The 18330-nt window shown below is 43.2% G+C and overlaps 1 protein-coding gene across 1 annotated transcript in view; it reads left to right on the top strand.

Moving 5' to 3' along the window:
- Nucleotides 1–4987: 4987 nt before the first annotated feature.
- The window catches only part of Gsap (gamma-secretase activating protein), a 56273-nt gene continuing 42930 nt past the window's right edge, over nucleotides 4988–18330 (top strand). Inside the window, 3 exon segments of the mRNA XM_028778150.1 lie at nucleotides 4988–5109; nucleotides 5752–5806; nucleotides 13482–13538. Of these exon segments, the coding sequence (XP_028633983.1) occupies nucleotides 4988–5109; nucleotides 5752–5806; nucleotides 13482–13538 (234 nt within the window).

Raw genomic sequence — 18330 nt, 5'->3', positions numbered from 1 at the left:
CACTCCGGATCTCAGTAGCTAGGGTTCCTCCAGGAATTGCCCCTACAGAGACAGGCAGCAACTACAATAGGTCTTCTGTGGCAGAGTTCAGCTCCAGTAAAGGCTGCTTTCAGGCAAAGCTGAAGCTGGAGCCTGGCTGCCAAGATTTTAATGAATTACTTAGATATTCTCTTGGGTATTCAGAAATTTGAAAAAATATTCTGTATACAGAGCACATGGCAGTTGGACATTAAAAATCTGCCTCATGCACTCAAATGCCTATTACACATTTCTTTTTAAATGGCTAAGTGCTGTTTATGGAACACACAAGGGATTTTTATGAATTGCACATATATTTATGAATGAGCATCTCTCTGAAATTGATATGTATTCTTTGTCATCAATCTCCCTAAGAAATAAAATCATATGATTGATGACTTTGGGAAAGACAAGTTTTGATTTAAAGGTTTTTTTCCCCTGAGGCTAGTTAATGGAAGTTTCCTATTCAGGAGAAAAGATAGTTTTAAAAGTAGATTAAAAATTTCCATTATGCTTCTTTCTGTTTTTCTAGCTACAGGATATTTTCAGCCAGTTTTGGAGAATGACCTTCATCTAGAACAAGATCAATAGGAATGTGACTTTCTTTGGCAGTTTGCAGGAGGGAAATGTAATGCAGTTTCAAACTCTTGTGTCTACTAATAATAATGTTTTGATTCAAACCACCCACGTCACTATTTAAAGTCTGCAAGAGAAAACAGTGCAACTGAAGATGATAATCTCTCAAAAGAAAAAAAATTATAAGCCCTCTGAAACAACAATTATTCTGATAAAAAAAAATTGTTTTAAAAATGCTTTGCCGGGCAGTGGTGGTGGTGCACGCCTTTAATCCCAGCACTTGGGAGGCAGAGGCAGCGGATTTCTGAGTTTGAGGCCAGCCTGGTCTACAGAGTGAGTTCCAGGACAGCCAGGGCTACACAGAGAAACCCTGTCTCGAAAAACAAACAAACAAACAAACAAACAAAAGCCTTCATTTTGAAATAATTACAAAGTTACAGATTTTTTTTAAACTCGAGATTAATTGACGATCTGTTGTCCACTAACTCCTAAATACATTACTATGCATTTAATTACAAATATGAAACTCTTCTTAGCTATTGCGTTAACCTCAAAATCAGGAAATCAGTGAGGTTTAAATCCTCCAATCCACTCAGGTTTATTCAGTTGGGCTACTAATGGATTGGACAGGACAAGGACGCAGGCGAAGGCTGCCTGGAGCCGTTATTGTAGTTGGTAGTTAGGTGTCCTTTTCCTCGTCAAACTTTTGATCAGTCTGGTTCCTAACCTATATCTACTCTAGCTGTTGGTTTCTTGTTTCATCAAGTCATAGGCTCTTCGTGTTGTTCTTACTATATTTACTCAACAGATTTATTCTCAGGTAAGCAGCCAGGTTAGCTGCCACACTGGAGTCTGATTTCCCAGCCTGCGCTCCTCCGTCTCCTACTCTCCTTACCCTCAATAGACAGTTTCTGATGTGATGTCTTATGCCAGGAACCATACCCTGTAGCTGCTTGTATTACGAATGCTCATTATGTTCCCCCCAAAACTGCTGACTCGAGATTCTCTGCAGGTAGCTTCTGGGAACCTGCCCTCAGTTGATTCTGATTGGTAAATAAAGATGCCAATGGCCAATAGCTAGGGAGGACAGACAGAAGCAAGATTTTAGGATTTCCTGGGTTTGGGACTGGGAGTAGAGGGAGAAGGAGGCGGTCTTCCATGTCAGTAGAGTGTAGGAGAGATACCATGCCTGAGAAGAGTGCAGGACAGAGAGGCAAAGCCACCACGTGAAGGAGTTGAGAGAGCTCGGCCCAGATTATGGCTTTCCCTCCCGCCAACTCCTCCCAGGTCCTCCCTGCCTCCCCACTCACTCAAATCTATACCCTTTCTTGCTCTCTCTCATTAGAAAACAGGCATCTAAAATAAATAAGTAAATAAAAATAAGCTAATACAAACCAGAATGGGATAAAATAAACAAACAGGAAGGAAAAAAAAAACTAAGGAAAAATCAAAAGAAACATACAGATACAGACACATACACACTCTCACACAGAGAAATTCCATAAAAACACAAAACCAGAAATCATACAAGTAAAAGATCTGTAATGTTTAAGACAACCATACTGTTTAGAACATTTGGGAGGTGTCATTCAAAGAGAATCAGCACCTTCTGTTGAACCCGTATCTTCTGTTTGATTTCTACAATGTGAGCATGATGGTTGAGTTGTCACCATGGAGCACGAGGACAGGTGCTAAGTCAGAATCTGATAGAACCAGAAACTAAAATGATCTCAGGTCCCTCGTGACTGCAGGAAGCAGCCCTTTGAGCTTTGGACTACCCACCCCTACATGGGAGAGAGAATAAAACTTGTGTGTTTAACTGATGGTTAATTTTGGATTTTATTAACTTCTTGGGAGCTCAGCTCTGAGAAACTGGCAAGAGGAACTGTTATCTCCTTGCTGGTGCAAATGGGTTTTGGAAAATCATAGTGACTACCACAGTAAATATTTATCTTTTCAACATATCTTTTTATTTCTATTAAAAGGAGATTGCATTTGGGTACGGTGATTCATGCCTTAATCCCAGCACTTGTGAGGCAGAGGTAGATGGATCCTTTTGAGTTCGAGGCCAGCCTGGTCTACAGAGCAAATTCCAGGACAGCCCAGACTACACAGAGAAACCCTGTCTCGAAAAACAAGCAAACAAAAAAGTAAATTGCATTGAGAAAGCATTCTTAATACCTACATAAGAAGCCGTCTTATTTTAAAGGACTACTACATCTTGGTACAGACCCTAATTATTTCCTAGACATTAAAGAGGAATTTTGTCACGTACTGTTTACAATCTAATGCTTTTAGTTGACTTCTATGAATATCAAGAAGAAAGTTTTTGATCACCCTTTCAAAGGTCTAACTCCCCAAATGCAAAGTTTGTTTTTCAGTTTATTCAAGTTTACTTAATTCAACACATATAAGTTTATTAATAAAAGTGTTCTTTTAGCCCTACGAAGGCCTAAAGAAAACTGACTCTGTCTTCCCAGAAGTTATCAACTGCTGAGAGCGAGCTCAGGCTCCCTTCCCACGTCTGTGCTGGGAATGGGGCCTAGCTGGAGCTCAGGCTCCCTTCCCACGTCTGTGCTGGGAATGGGGCCTAGCTGGTCTTGTAGGGACCTTGTGCAGCCACCACAGCTGCAGTGAGTTCATGAGAGTAGTCATGTCATGTCGAGCCATGCTTGCCTCTGGCTCCTCCTCCATGGTCCTTAAGCCTTGGAGGGACGAGAAGTGATCTAGATGTCTGTCTTGTAGTGGAGCGTGCCACCGACGCTCATTCTCGGCACTGGGACGACTTGGTGTTTCTATATTAATCACCATCTGCTGCACAAAGAACCTTCTCTGAGAGTGTGGACACAGAGACATGAACTTAGAAAGCAGTTTGCTACTCTGTCCATTTAGCAAAATAATAGTAGTGGGTTTATTGATGGGGCCCATGAGCTCCTCACCTGTGCACTCTTGGTTAGATTTACTATTCCCGGCATGCATTTCTTGCTGTAGAGCCAGAAAGCCACTGGATCCCTCATAACATTTGGGCCACAATGACACCCGTGATCAGTGCCTGAAGTATAGAGTTTTTGTGATTCTCATTCCGTCATACTGTCCATCCTGATTTATTTTAAGCTTCTGAAGGAGCATCCAGGCATGGAGATACATACAGCTCTGTGGTGCTTGGCTACATCTTCCTGCTGTCTTGGCAATTATCTCTCAGCCTCTTTCATTTTCTTAAACTTACAGTTATTTTCAGCAGTTTTTATACAGGCAAGAGAATCTTAATTTCAGAAATCTTTCTTGTTCCGAATAGTGAAGTAGAACATTTAAATTGAATATATCTGTTAAATAAGCTATCTTCTATATATAATAATTCCAGAACAGAAGGAAGGGGTAAATAACCAGAGGGATTTGGGAGCCAGATCAGGTGGGAGTCCAAGTGCTAGGTAGCAAGGGCACCATCATTGGGTAAAGACTAGGCAGTGTTTTCTAGGTCGGTAAGTTGTTAATTCTTCTGCTTTGAGATAGGGGGCTAGCTAAGTGTTTGTTTTTGAGACCAAGACTCACTCTCCAGCCCAGACTGGCCGTGACCTCCAAGCTAGTCTCCTGTCTCAGTCTCCTAAGTGCAAAGACTATAAGCATGACACACTGTGTCGGCTAAGGCTCTTTCGGTTTTAGGAACAGTGATTACCTGCTGTTGCTGTACAGGATGGACAGCCTCTCAAGGGCCAAGCTTACTGACAGTGCATTCCTCGAGTATAGTAAGCCAGAGTGGCAGAATGAAAACACCAGACTTATAAAGAATAGATGGGCTTAGGAAGGATGGGGAAGAATGAAAGTGTCTACTGACAAACCTCCTCAGAGGCTACTTATGGACAACTCAACTTCCTCAAGGCAGAATGCAGGGACTGAAAGGAAAAGAGAACCCAGACTGAGCTGAGCTAACCTTCCTTAGTGTCTTGTAGTTTACCTGCTCCCGGCTGCTGTTTATTACCTAAACAGCTGAAACATCACCATGTGGAGTGGAGCTCAGGAGACTAGGCCCATGTGCCTATAGTCCCCTCAAGTGACCTGGCCCTAGCTAAGCAGCTGCCTGGTGGAGAGACCTGGCGCTAAAGAAGAAAGCCTTGGCTCTGTGTCGCAGCATTGTCCTCTAGTCTGGAAGCTGCTGGCTAAGTCACTCCTTCAGGGCCCTGTGAGAGTTCCCTGCCAGCAGCAGGGAGTGGCAGTGTTCTTAGGCTAGGAGATGTGCTCCCCTGTACAGGCCTGGAAGGGGTGCTTCGGATCCTTGGGGCTGGACCTCCCAAAACCCTGAACCAAAAGTAGCCGCGGGAGGCAGGGAAGAAGGAGAGGCTGCAGGCTGGGAGGTGTGAGCCTGCCCTGAAAGTCTGTCTGCCACTGCTTGCAAGCCATGGCTCTGTGGCTGGTCACTCATTTCAACGTGCTGGCGGATGTACTGCTGAGTTTGCTCGCACAGGTGGCGACAATGGACAAAGGAGAAGACGCAGGTGCTGGGCGCGCATCCTGGATGGGGTGGGAGGGTGCCAGATGTTCCGTAGAGGCTCTGGGTGGGGGTGTCCTCGCGGGCACATCTTGGGGCTGCAGGAGCACCGCGACAAGGGAGGGGGAAGAAGAGAGCAGCGGGATGGTTCTCTCTTGCTTGCCTCCAGGGCTCAGATAGAATTAGGAGCTCCTCGAAGTATGGGGTGACGAAACAGCATGAATCGTGGTGATCAAGAAAATGACCACTAAGCCGGGCGGTGGTGGCGCACGCCTTTAATCCCAGCACTTGGGAGGCAGAGGCAGGAGAATTTCTGAGTTCGAGGCCAGCCTGGTGTACAGAGTGAGTTCCAGGACAGCCAGGGCTACACAGAGAAACCCTGTCTAGAAAAACAAAACAAAACAAAACAAAAACAAAAAAAATGGCCACTAAGAATCTTAGGAATTCCACTGCTTTTCCCAGAGAGTATGGTGAGAATTCTCAGCATCATTAAGCTTTTAAGAAGGGGAGTTCAGTGTTTCACACACATTCTCACACACACACCCCAGTTTTTTTTAAAAAGACGTTTTCTGTGGAACAAAGTCTGTATGTCTGAATGGTGTTGATGGCTTCGGGGGCATTTCCCTTCAAATGTGATGTAGACAGGGCAGGGTGCTCTTTCAGACTGCACGTAGGGAACTGAGGGTCCTTGGGTTCTAAAGGCACGGCAGCTTGCTCAAGAGCCACAAAGCACATCCCTAAGCCCACCCCACGCTACCTCAACCCGCCCCAGTGCAGCAAGCAGTTAGGTGGCAGGTATGCTCAGCTTCCTGCCTTGCCAGGATGACTGGAATTTGTTCCCTATGCTTGAGGCTTTTCTGGTGAGGTAGTGGAAAATGACTTTTGTGTGTTTCCAGAATTGATCCATTTAAAAGAAGGGAGTCTGTAATTTAAGATTTAAGTTTTTATTTTCCTTTGTTTTCCTCCTTTTCTTTCCTTTCCTTTCTTTTCCTTTCCTCCCATTTCCTTTCCCCTCCCTCCCTCCCTCTCTCCCTCCCTTCCTTCCCTTTCTTCTTTTAAAGCAGCACATAAGGAAGCATCTTCAGGGCTTAAATTGACTCCAGGATAATGGCACCTCTGGGTCTCACCTTGTGCATAAGAGCTCCATGTGCCCATGCGTTTGCCTCTTTTTATCTTCAGCTTTCCTTTAGCATCTTAGATTGCCAGTGGATTTTAGGGGTAGGGCATCACATGTATGTGGGGCATCACATAGCCATAATTCTTTTCTCTAAACTTTCGTGGAAGTTATGTCTGCACGGTTCCTGGGCTTTAGCACAGGAACACTGGTAGATGACCTTATCCTCGCGTATCAACTATTAATCACAGATAAGCAACTTTATAATTTTATGAGAGCTTCTGCAACTTCTTCTTTACTTGCTTTGCTAACATTTTTGAAGGTTTAACTTTTGAGATATTATAGGCAACTCCAAGTCTGTTTCCTAGCATAGAGATAGCCCTTTCCCAGTTCCCATGTTATCTTGCCAAATGACAGGTGACTGCACATAAGAAGCTGGGTAACATATAAAAACACCACAGTCAGCCGGGCAGTGGTGGCGCATGCCTTTAATCCCAGCACTTGGGAAGCAGAGGCAGGCGGATTTCTGAGTTCGAGGCCAGCCTGGTGTACAGAGTGAGTTCCAGGACAGCCAGGCTACACAGAGAAACCCTGTCTTGAAAAAACAAAAAAAAAATAAAAATAAAAAAACAAACAAACAAACAAAACCCACCACGGTCTTATGTTTCAGTGTGTGGGCTGTGGTTGAAAAGCTGTGTGTGACTCAGTTGGGTTTGGCTTCCTTGAATCTTTCACTCACCTGTGAGGAATTATAAACCTTTGTATTGGTGCTTCAGTAAAAGTAGATACCCCTCATGTCAACTTACTAGAACAGAAATACTGGTTTGTTTGTTTTTTTGTATAGTATTTTGCTATTTCCCAGAGCTTTGTGGTAAATTCCCATAGTATTATTACCTTTGATAATCACCAGCTGGGGGTACCTTAAAATAAACAAAACCAAGAGCTGGGGAGACGGCTTAATCGATGAAGTGTTTGTACTGCTTGTGAGCAGTAGAGTCCATGCCCGAACACTACCATTCCCCAAAAAGCCGGGGAGGGGAGAGGAGGGGGGCAGCTTGCACGAAAGCCGGGGAGGGGAGAAGAGGGGGCAGGGTGCGTGTTTATACTGCTGGTGAGCAGTAGAGCCCATGCCTGAACACTAGCATTCCCCAAAAAGCCGGGGAGGGGAGAGGAGGGGGCAGCATGCACGCATTTGCATTTCCAGTGCTGGTAAGACAGAGATATCAGGATCCTGAGGCTTGCTGGCCAGCCAGTCTAGCTGAATTCCTGAAAGCTACATTCAATGACTGGGGAGGATACCTGACATCAACTTCTGACCTACACAGGCACATGACCATGAGTGCACACACGCCCCTCAGCCTTTGAAGGAAAAGTTGAGATTCTACTTTATTTGTAGTGTACCCATTATTAAACATGCTTCTGTTAGCTAGTTTTTGAAGTCTCAGCTTTTAAGACGTAAGTAAGAGTAACACTATGTATGTCTGCTTTCTGCATACTTTATGTACGGCCTTTAATCTCCCACGTACATCCATTGATTGATACCTTTGTGCATATATGTGAATGAGTGAAATTGTGTATGTGTGTGAATGTGTGTGTCTTCATGAGCATGTACGCATGTGTGTTCGTGTGTGTGTGTGTGTGTGTGAACGCACGTGCATGCACCAGTATTGCACTGTGCATATAGATATCAGAGAACAACTTTCAGAGTGTTTTCACCATCTGGAATTCAAACTCAGTTTGTCAGGTGCCTTTGTCTGCTGAGTATCTCACTGAATATGTTAATATTTTCATATCAACAAATTGAAAACGTTTTAGTGATGCTAAGTAATTCTCATGAAACATGACTTTCTTGCTAAAATAGCCATGAGCTTGGCTACTCTAGCCAGGCAACTTTGCTAGCTGTAGACTAGAAATGTAATCAACAAGGGCTTGAGGGGTAGGAGGCCAGATTTGATTAATGTGCCTACTCTTGGTGCTGTGTTAACTTTGGGAATATGTTTTCTGCTGAAACAAAATGAGAAAATACTTTAGCATTTCTAAATAGTAATTTAAAAAGGAAACCATGTATTTACTGTCCAGCTACAAATTGAACAATATCAGGACTGTTGAGGGCTTGTGTGCACGCACCTATGATTCTTCTCGGTATCTCAGAGGTATCTGTTTGGATATTTTAACATTCTTGTCATTTTATTGATAGCTTTAAAACCATCTTTATCTGGATTTCAAGTGAATGGAAAGCATATGCTCTTTTTTTACTTAAATCTCTTCTCAGTATCAAGAGATTTATTCAGGTTCACTGGTGACACAGAGGTCACAGTCTTTCCCAATGTAGACTGTCCTTTCAAAGAAGAACCTTCCCTAGGTGTTATGAGCATGGTTGGCTCCTTCAGGGATTGTCCCCCAGCTTGGTTTCCTTCAAGTGCCTGCATCCAGTGAGGCATTACAGTAGGGTATAAAAAGCCTGTCAGGTTTGACTCAACATGGAACTACTTGCAATCAGTTGAGTTCTGGAGCTCCAACCCCACCCCACCACCAGCTCAGGCTTCAGGGCCATCTCTAGTTTGCAGGTGTAATCCCATAGGGCTAAGAATTTCTTGGGAAACAGTGCCTAACAGGAAGCCTAGCTTTACTTAGCTTTTCTCTGGGTAGATGGGGGAGGGGGGGAACATTTAGGAGATCCTTGGGTTTAACAGTCCAGCTAGCACCTTTCCTAAATGTCTTATGTTGCTTTGGCACCACTTAAAAAAGTATAAATTGAAACGTTGTCAGCGACCATCTGTATAATTCTAGAGAGAACATGTTTTCTTTCCCCAAGTTTGATTATGCTTGAATTTGTGACACCAGGGTTGATTTTAAATTTTACATTCTTTGTATGGGGAGTGATATAGTTTGCCAGGCAACTCATTTAAAAGTGAGCTTTTCTTTATTTCCTTGTGTACATGGTCCTGCAGACTGGTCTGGGTATGGAGGGTGGCTTAGTCACACTCTTTTCAGTTTCACTATTCTATTGCCACTGTCCTTCCTGTTTACTTTTCCTCTGAGTCCTCAGTCTCCTTTTCTAATTCTCAGTTCTCTTTTTATTGATTCGTAATGAATCAGCCGTGCTTGCTCCTTCTCATTTAGTTCAGAGTGTGAAATGTGTTACATCTCAGAAGTCCTGATCTCAGGAGGATAAAACGGGGCCATACGGAGCCTGGGGACTGGTGGATGGGTACAGACTGAGAGAAATCCCACTCAGCCACCTTTAGAGCTGTGTGCTGGGAGCTGGCTCACAGCTTTTTGTAAGACCTTATGATTCCCCTCTCCGAGCACTGCCGTGAGGAAGACAAAACTATTTCATTTTTTTCACCTAGCAGTTTAGACTAGCGTTTGTACATTTGGCAAACATCTTCCAGTGCTGTGTAACCACTCTGCTCTAGCAAAGAATGGATTGACGTGAACCGCATTGTCTGGGAAGCCAGCTTCTGGTTCACCTTACCTCAGACATCACAGTGCTTCTTGTGTTTCATACTTTCTTCAGCAGGTTCACTTATGCAAGTAACTTCCTTATCAGAGTGTAATAATCCAGAGTATACCAAACTGTAAAAATTAAACCGAGTTTCCTCATCTTAGATTGCTAAACTTTCTCCTCTGGACTTTCCAGAGGTGTACTACTAGGGGAAGAGTCAGAATGAGTAAATAGGCAGAGGCATTACTGAATATCCTTAGAGAAGGGCACACAGAATCATGAGCAGCTAGTCCAGAGCAGAGGCGCCAGGGAGAGTGAGTGAGACCTCAGTCTACATTTCCAGCATTGTAAACACATCCATTCCACACGCCCTTGAAACGAAGAGGAGTCTAACTAGAGTTAGCACTAGCTAACAGATCCACAAAAAGATTTTTATTTCTTCCAACTCTTGTCTGCTATGATTGGACCGCATTTTGATCTAAGTTCTAGCTATGGTAGCTAATAAATGGTGTGCAGTGAGAAATATCTAAGGGAACTTGACACACACACGAGAGTAGTCTCCACATTAGGCTCTTAAATGTCAGAATAGCTTGAGTGGTGAAATGGCTTCCCAAGCCTGAGTCCCACACGGTGTATGGAGAGAGCCAGCTCCTACAAGGCGCCCTCTGACTGCCACAGGTGCCTTTCCCTCTCAGCCTCACTCCCCTCTCTACGTCTCTCCCTGCTCTCGCTCACATATTAAGCAAACAAAGAAAACATAATATGTATTTTTTAAAGAGAATATTTTGGTTCTGGTATGGAGCATCAGTATTCCTTATACATTCCTTAAGTGGCTCATCTCACGCTTCTAATACAGGCAGAGCTTGGTGTCCATGGTATGTAGTATGTATGTATATACGTATGTATGTATCTATGTATGTACACACATACACATGTACAAAATAACTGTAGTCTGTGTTTGATGAAGAAGTTTTAGTGATCTCAAAATAAATGTTTCTCCAAGAATTTTTATCGAGACTTCTCGTAAAGGAATTTCCTATCGTAGCTGAAACCTTTTAAAATAGGTTTTTGTGAAGGTCTGTCCCAGTATCCTTATTCTCTGGAAAGAAAAGAAATATTTCTCAAAATATTGACACACTGCATTCTGGAAGCTGTGTCACTGCAGGATGGAAGCAGGCTTGCTGAACATTGCTTCCGAGGCTATAGAATCCCAGAGAGGCCATTATCCAGCTTCCCAGCATGCCCAATGCAGGGGACTACCTCTCTGTTCTCTGTCCTTTTCTGGGTTTGAGATGAGTCTGCACTACTTGTTTGCTTTGTGGTATTGGCCCAGGGTCTTTACTTCACTGTCCTCAGTTGTTCTTTATGTACAATGGGCTTATAATACCTGAGCCAAATGTACATGAGATGGGGATGAGAAAGCGCTGTGAAGAGCTAGTCAGCTGACAGAGTCTAGTTCTGCCATAAGATCAAATGATTATTCACATATTTAAAAATCAGAGCGAAGTGATCCTGACAGCTCAATAGGAGTATATAGCCATGTATAAAAACCACGTCTGCATCCTTACCGCAGAACCCTTACACAGCCATCTTGAGACAGGCAGGAAGACAGACCTCCAGATGATGGCCAGCCTCCCTGAGACCTGTGCTTCCTCTGGGGGTTCCCATGCCAGCTCTGGTTCTCCCACTATACTTGAGTTTCTTCTGCTTTTTTTTTTCCTTTTGAATTAGAAATTCAGAGTTTGCTGTTGCAGGCTGTTGTTCATGTTTCATCTAAACATGTGAATTTCCCATAGTCAGTATCGTATTACTTTAATGTTGGAATACTCTAGTCATGCATGAGCAAATTGTGGACAGCTTTTGAAGAAGCTGAAAAAACTCAGTTACTTCCCAATTAATAGTAATCACCGATGTGCTACCCACCAGTGTTTGTTTAAACCCTTTAACTGTTGACCCATGAGTGCCGTAAGGATAGTAGTGAAGACAGGCAGTTGGTTTTTAAGTTAAGTCCTTTGTGTAAAGGGTCTGTATGTCCTGCTCTAGACGATGATTTTTTTCGACTGGGAAGTACACAAGTCATAAGGACTCACAGTTTAGTCAGTTTTCCTAGAGTAAAGTCCACAGAGCCAGCACTCAGAGCAGGAAAGAGCTGGTTAGCGCCACTCAGTCGTCTGTGTTCTGAGGCAGTTGCTCATTTAGCTACAGAGACTGACTTTGCCAGTTTCAGAAACACATCAATCAAACAAGGCAGTTGGTTTTTAGTAGTTATGGGGGATTATATATTTATTTATTTATTTATAGATCTGCTCTTTTTATGCAGTCCTGGTTGTGTTGGAGCATGCTATGTAGGCCTGGCTGGTCTTGAACCCACAGAGACCTGCATCCTGAGTGCTGGGATTAAGGGCATGTACCACCATGCAGACTTGGCTCGGTTACTTTTGTGTGTTGATATGGTTAGTTCTTTCTCATGGTCACAGTGTACTCCCTTGTTTGGATGTAGCTTGATCTATTCTTGGCAGGCATTTGGGGGATTCAGAACCACTGTGAACTGTAGAGAGAACCTCCTATAAACACCACCCGTCAGTAAGAAAGCTGGTGGCCAATGAGCTGAGGCAGGAAATAGAAGGTGGGACGCTGGCAGAAAGAGAGAGGATTCTGGGAAATAGTAAGAGATAAAAGAGAGATGAGGGTAAGGCAAGAGAGATGAGACAGGAGACAGGTGCAAACCACAAGAAGGGAGACACTGAGGAGGCGAGAAGGAGGGGACGGGAGGGACTGGAGGAGAGGTAACTTACCACATGGTAGACACAGAATAGTTCAAATGGATAAGTAAGTTATGAGCTAGTCAGAGAATGAGCCAGAGCTTATGGCCAAGGCATTTTATAATGACAAATTAGTCTGAGTTGTTGTTCCAGGAGCAGGAAAGGAAGGGAAGGCAGATATAATTTTTACCAGTGCACCACAGCAGCTCCACTCTGCCTTTTGCTGATCATCTGTAGAGATTGCTGTTGGGAGACAGATGCACTTGAGCTCGCTAAGTCACCTGTGTTCAGCGTCAGTACATACGGCCATATTTGAAATTCAAAAAATTAAATCGATGGATAATTTCATTGTCTAATAAAGAAAAGCCAAGATACTTAAACCAAGTTAGTATGTTAAATTTTTGTCCTTGAGAAAATGCTTACTATGGATACTTCACACATTCAGGTATAAATAAAACCATCGCTAACACTCTGGGTATTTAACGTCTTCAGGTGTCCTACGGAAAACTTCATTTCCCTACTAACTCTGCTAACAGAAGCACATCAGAGAGTAGTTTCAGCAGCAAGTTCTATACATTTGCATCAGCATTTTTTCGTTTCCCTGCTGATTAAAAAAATTCTTAAGCTGCTGGTCATGGCAGTGTACACCTTTAATCCCAGAACTTGAAACAGAGGCAGGCAGATCTCTGTGAGTTCGAGACCAGCCTGATCTACAGAGTGAGTCTAGGACAGCCAAGCCTTGTCCTATTTCAAAAAACAAAAGAACAAACAAACTTAAGTTTATTTAGGATTGATTCATTTAAAGATTCAGTTTTACTTATAGAATATGATACATTTATTCTTTCACGGACATGGCTGTAGGCTCATGGCCAGGCCTTCTAAGCAGTCCTCAGATTCCCCAAGCTGCTCAGGGAGGACCCGGTTCCCTCTCCAGGCTCCAGTGACTAGCTGAATTCGGCCTGCTCCTTCTAGATGTACAGCAGGCTTCCTGTGAGCGCCTGTTGCTAAAATACTGTGGATAGAGTGATTGCAGGTTTAACTTCCTAACAATTCCAAAATAAATATCTGCTTAATTTTGAGGATAATAACGGAAATGCTGTCTTTGGATTATATGACTGCCAAACCAGACAGAATGAGGTAATTGTAGATTTCTCAGTTGACTGGTTTTTTTTTTCCTGCCTGCTCTGTTTTTTAAATATCAACCGCAATTTTACTTTCCAAAAATATACATCCTTTCATCTCTTTCCTTCTATTTCTTTAGCTTTTTAAAAATTCTTTTTGCCTTTAAAGAAAAAGAGGATAACAACTACTGAACCAAATGATACATACAATCTTAGTCCTTTGAAATTTAAAGTTGGCTGAAACTAATTTTACAATGTTATTGGGAAAAACAAGAATGGGAAGTCCAGTCTTTCCCCTAGGCCCATGTATGCTCCTAGATCAATTTAGTAACGCCCCTGGGTGGTGAGTTCTGACTCTGGCTAACTTTCATGTCATTGTTCTTGCTCCTTTTCAGCAACAATCCAGGTTTGGAGATATGCCTGCTTCCCTTAATAGACTACTCCCATTCGTTCCTGGCCAGCGCATGGACAGGAGGGTGGCAGACATGTGTGAGAAGGGGATCTCAGTGGCCCTGCAGTTTAAACCTCCCATGTCCTTTTTAAGTTTCTCACAGGCCACCCTCTTCTTTTGGCTTCCAATGTGGTTAGCTCTCTTTTCCCATCATCCCATTCTGCCCACAGCTGTTCATTCGCTCATCTATTTACATTCTGAGTCAGCAACCATACAAGTCAGTGTTGTCCTTGTGAAGATCCAGAGCCACGTGGATGACCAAGGCCAGTCCCATCAAGATACAGTCTGTGGCAAGGGCAAATAAAGCTTTGGGTACTAGTACAGTCCTTTTCTTGGCTTCTCTATGGTCTGAATTTTGAAAAGGTGGTTCAGGAGCAGCAGTATATGACATTTCAGTCTGGCTGGGGTAGGGGTGGGGCAGCAGCTGCCTTTTGTGGATAGGTTCATCTTCCCTGGGACCGTAAGCAAGGAGTGAGGGATGGTTTGTATTCTATTTGTTTCTTCACTATAGCTACTTTGGATTATAAAACATGGAGATGACTCAGGAAATCAATCGGTTAAGACATAAATTAGTGGAGAATTTAATCAGCTTTAATGTAATGAATCTCTTTCTTGAGCCCAGGTTGGCTCCTTGGCCTGTTTGCTGCTGCTCTAACAGAATGTCTGAGATCGTAGAGAACAGATATTAGTTCCAGACAGTACACTTCAGGATGTTGGGAAGTTCAAGGTCAAGGATGCCACTTGGTAATGGCCTTCTCTTTCTGTTATTAAATGTCCCACAGGAGAAGGGGGAGAACTGAAGAACAGGAGGAGTCCAGGCTCACCTTTATGATAAACACTCCCCCAGGAGCTAGCCCAGTGTTGTGAAAACATCAGTAGCCCACAAGGAGGGCAGAGCCTGGGACCCAACTACAAATTACTGGGCCTTCCCCAGGCACCACTGTCTGGATTCTGTCTCCAGCCGATGAACTTGGAGACATAGTCAGACCACAGAGGTTGCTAAGCGCCCTTCCTCTTCTATCTTTTCCACATATTCAGAAATCCTTGCAATCCACACGGTTTCCCCCTGGCTCGTTGGTTTTGTTGAGGAAGTGGATTTGCATCTCAGGTCAGCTGGAGTTTAGATTTTCTTTCAAGTCCTGTAGCTTTGCTTTGGAACTGTGCCACCAAGAGGAAGACAGTGCTGTATTTTAGTGAAAGAATTCCAGGATGGGATAGAGGCTGCATGGGTACAACGACTCCTCACCGTCCGACGTGCTTCTGCTTTAAATGTTTTTAAATGGGCAAAACTGTCAAGTCCCATGTACCCTTACCCCAGTCGTCTCCAGTTGCTACACTTGTACAACTGTAGCATGTCAGTAGAATCAAGATGGTGACACTGGTGGAAAGTGTGGAGTGTGACGAGATTCTGAGATTACCATTGCTGTCAAGTATAAACTCTGCTGTTATTCCCCAGATCTGCTGGTGACCACTGACCAGTTCCAGAGAAACTCAGAACTCTTACTTTTTAAAGTCATTGACTTTCCTAAATTTACAGCTGTCTCCATCCAACATTCTTTCTCTCTTTGAAAAACATATATAATACGTATGTGCCCTTGTGTGAGCTTATGTGCATGCAGAAGCCCATGGAGGCCAGGCGAGGGCATTGGATCCCCTGGAACTGGCGTTATGAGCCAACACGTATGTGCTGGGAACTGAACCTGTGACCTCTATAAAAGCAGTAAGCACTTTTAACTGCTGCTCCATCTTTCTAGCAAGCCCTCCCCCTTTAAAAAAAGACTTCATTTTAGTTTGGACCTTTTATTTTCGTGTGGACCTCTGGATTGAACGTCTAGCCATGGGTTAATGGCAGGCAGTTGCTGTACCACTGAGTACAGCCTTAGCAGCGTCTTGGCATTTGATGACAGACGTCTGCCTTTGCTGTCGAGTGTAGTTTAGGAAACAGGAATAAGGAAATCCTTTGAGTCCTACCCATGTCCTTCCTCTTTCCGTGTTTCCTCTTCCTCCCTGATGTCCTACCCTGCTTCCTTTTTATTTTTAATCGTTTTCTTGGTCTTTTAAGACTGTGGTTTAGTCCCAGTGTTGTACAGTTAGTGTGCAGGTCACACATTTCTCTGTGTTCTTTTTTTGCACATTTCTTTCATTTATTCATTTTGAAGGATGATTTTGCTGAATCTAGAATTCAGGATGGCAGGTCTTGTCTTTTGTGTCTTGAAAAAAATGTCTTCTTTCCTTTCTCTAGAGGGAGATGCAATTTACAGCTTCCCAATAGGTTTCCACTAACCTCAGAGTAAGGACTCAGGAACTGATAGGTAGGTGTTGGGAAAAGTGATAGCAGAAGGCCTGGCTTCCAATTCATCCCCCTCAGACGGTGCTTCACTAAGGAAAAGATGGGTCTCCTCAGTGCTGGACAAGGCTGAGTGTCCATGATTCCTATAGAGCTGCTGGGTTCTGAGAGGAGGTAAATTCCTTCCAGGTGGGATGAAAGTCTTGATTTCTACTTGGTCTTTTCTGTTTTGGCAGAAATGAACAGAGTGCCTGGGGTATTTGGATGAGGTAGGACCCTGGTCTCCCCACTCAGCCTTTGTAGGAAAAGAGAGAAGTGAGCTGCATTTTTTTTTTTTTACATACTGTTTGGCTAGACAGCAGCTAACAGTCATTGTCTGTCTTTCTGGATTTCTTGGTTCTTTGACTCAGGGGCTGGGTGTGTGTTTCTGTCTATTCCCAGGGTCATTTCGGTTATGGTCTCTTCTTTTGTTTCAAGTCTAGTATATTTCATTCCAAAAGGTCATGTCTGCTTTACATCTCAGGACTTGGAGTCCTCAAAGAGTCTGCACCTCCCTCACCCCCTGGCGTGCTGTAGATAACCCACGGCTTCGTGCTTATGATAGAACCATACATCCAGCTGTGTCTTCTTTACTCAACTGTCCAGTCTTCTTAGTTTCATTTTATACACAACTTTTGGGGATTCCAGCTTTACTGACTGGGAGGAATAGAAAGAGAAGTGAGTCTTTTTCTTTTTGGTTTTGCTCTCTGTAGGTTTAAATAAATGACTCTCCTAACAAGCCAAACAGGAAGCAGTATGTTGTTTTTCCATACATAGGCAAGTTCTAACCCATTTCTCCCTACTCCTCTCTCATCTCTTTTCTCCATTTCCATTCCTGCTAGTCTACCTTCAGTGTATACAGGAGGGAACAAGACATGGGGTACAAGTGTCTAATGGAATTTTCTGGGAATCTGGGACAAAGATTCCTCTTCTCTGCTTTTGCTCATAATATGGAATGTGATGTTGGAACCTCCATGACTTTGAGGACTAAAATTGAAGTTTTGATATGTGGAAGCTGAAAATATATTAAAGCCAGAAAATTAAAAGAATGGGTATTTCCAATTCTGGATTAAACCATGACTAAAGCCCAGACCTGCCTCCTCTTGTCCAGTTTCATGAGTCACTATGTAATTGTCTTTTTTTTGCATAAACTAGTTTAGTGAATATTTTTTGATGTTTACAATTGAAGAATTGCATTCTTGTACTCCTTATGATGCAGTGATTCTTGCAAAGACGTATTTGAGGTTTAGGAATGTATCTCAGTAGTATAATACTTGGCCAGCATGTACAAGCCCCTAGGTTTGAGCCCCAGCACTGGAAAGTTGTGTGTGTGTGTGTGTGTATGTAAGTAGGATATAAATTAATGCCCACCAATAAGTTATTTGGGAGTAAATACAACTGCTGAGGGATGAAGAAGTCTATATATTAGAAGGTTAACGTGGATTAAAGTGCTTACTGATCAAGCATGGAGACCCAAGATCAAATCTTTAGCACACATGTGAAAAACAGTGTAGTGGTGTGCATCTGCAGCCCCAGTACTGGGAGTGTGGCAGGTGGGGTCCAGCGACCCATGGGGCTGGTGGTCTAGCCCAGTGGTGGAGCATGGTAGAGAAGACACTTGACCTTGACCCCTGGGCCTCACAGGCACATGTGCCTGCATTGCATCTTCATATAACACACACACACACACCCACACACACACCCGTAAATGTATGCAGGCACTGAAGGTTCTCCAAAATGTTTTGTTTCGTGAAGAATAGCATTTATTAGTATACTCCATTCATGTTAGAAAGCTATGAAATGAAAGGTATAATAAATATTGAGGTAACTTTAGAAAATCTGGACGGCTACTGTACATGTTGCAAACTTACTTCTTAGGAAGGAGTTGATATTGCCTGAGCTTTGGAAGGTTTGATATTATATTTAACAGCATTTACATCTTTGAAGCATCAAGATTATTCATGTATTATTTCATAGTTAAAAGTATAAAATGTTAAAAACATAGAGTAAAATCTATGATTCTTCTTGCTT

Source organism: Grammomys surdaster, unplaced genomic scaffold (assembly GCF_004785775.1).
Source record: "Grammomys surdaster isolate TR1022 unplaced genomic scaffold, NIH_TR_1.0 325, whole genome shotgun sequence".
Lineage (NCBI taxonomy): Eukaryota > Metazoa > Chordata > Mammalia > Rodentia > Muridae > Grammomys > Grammomys surdaster.
This window is presented reverse-complemented; position numbering and strand designations above follow the sequence as displayed.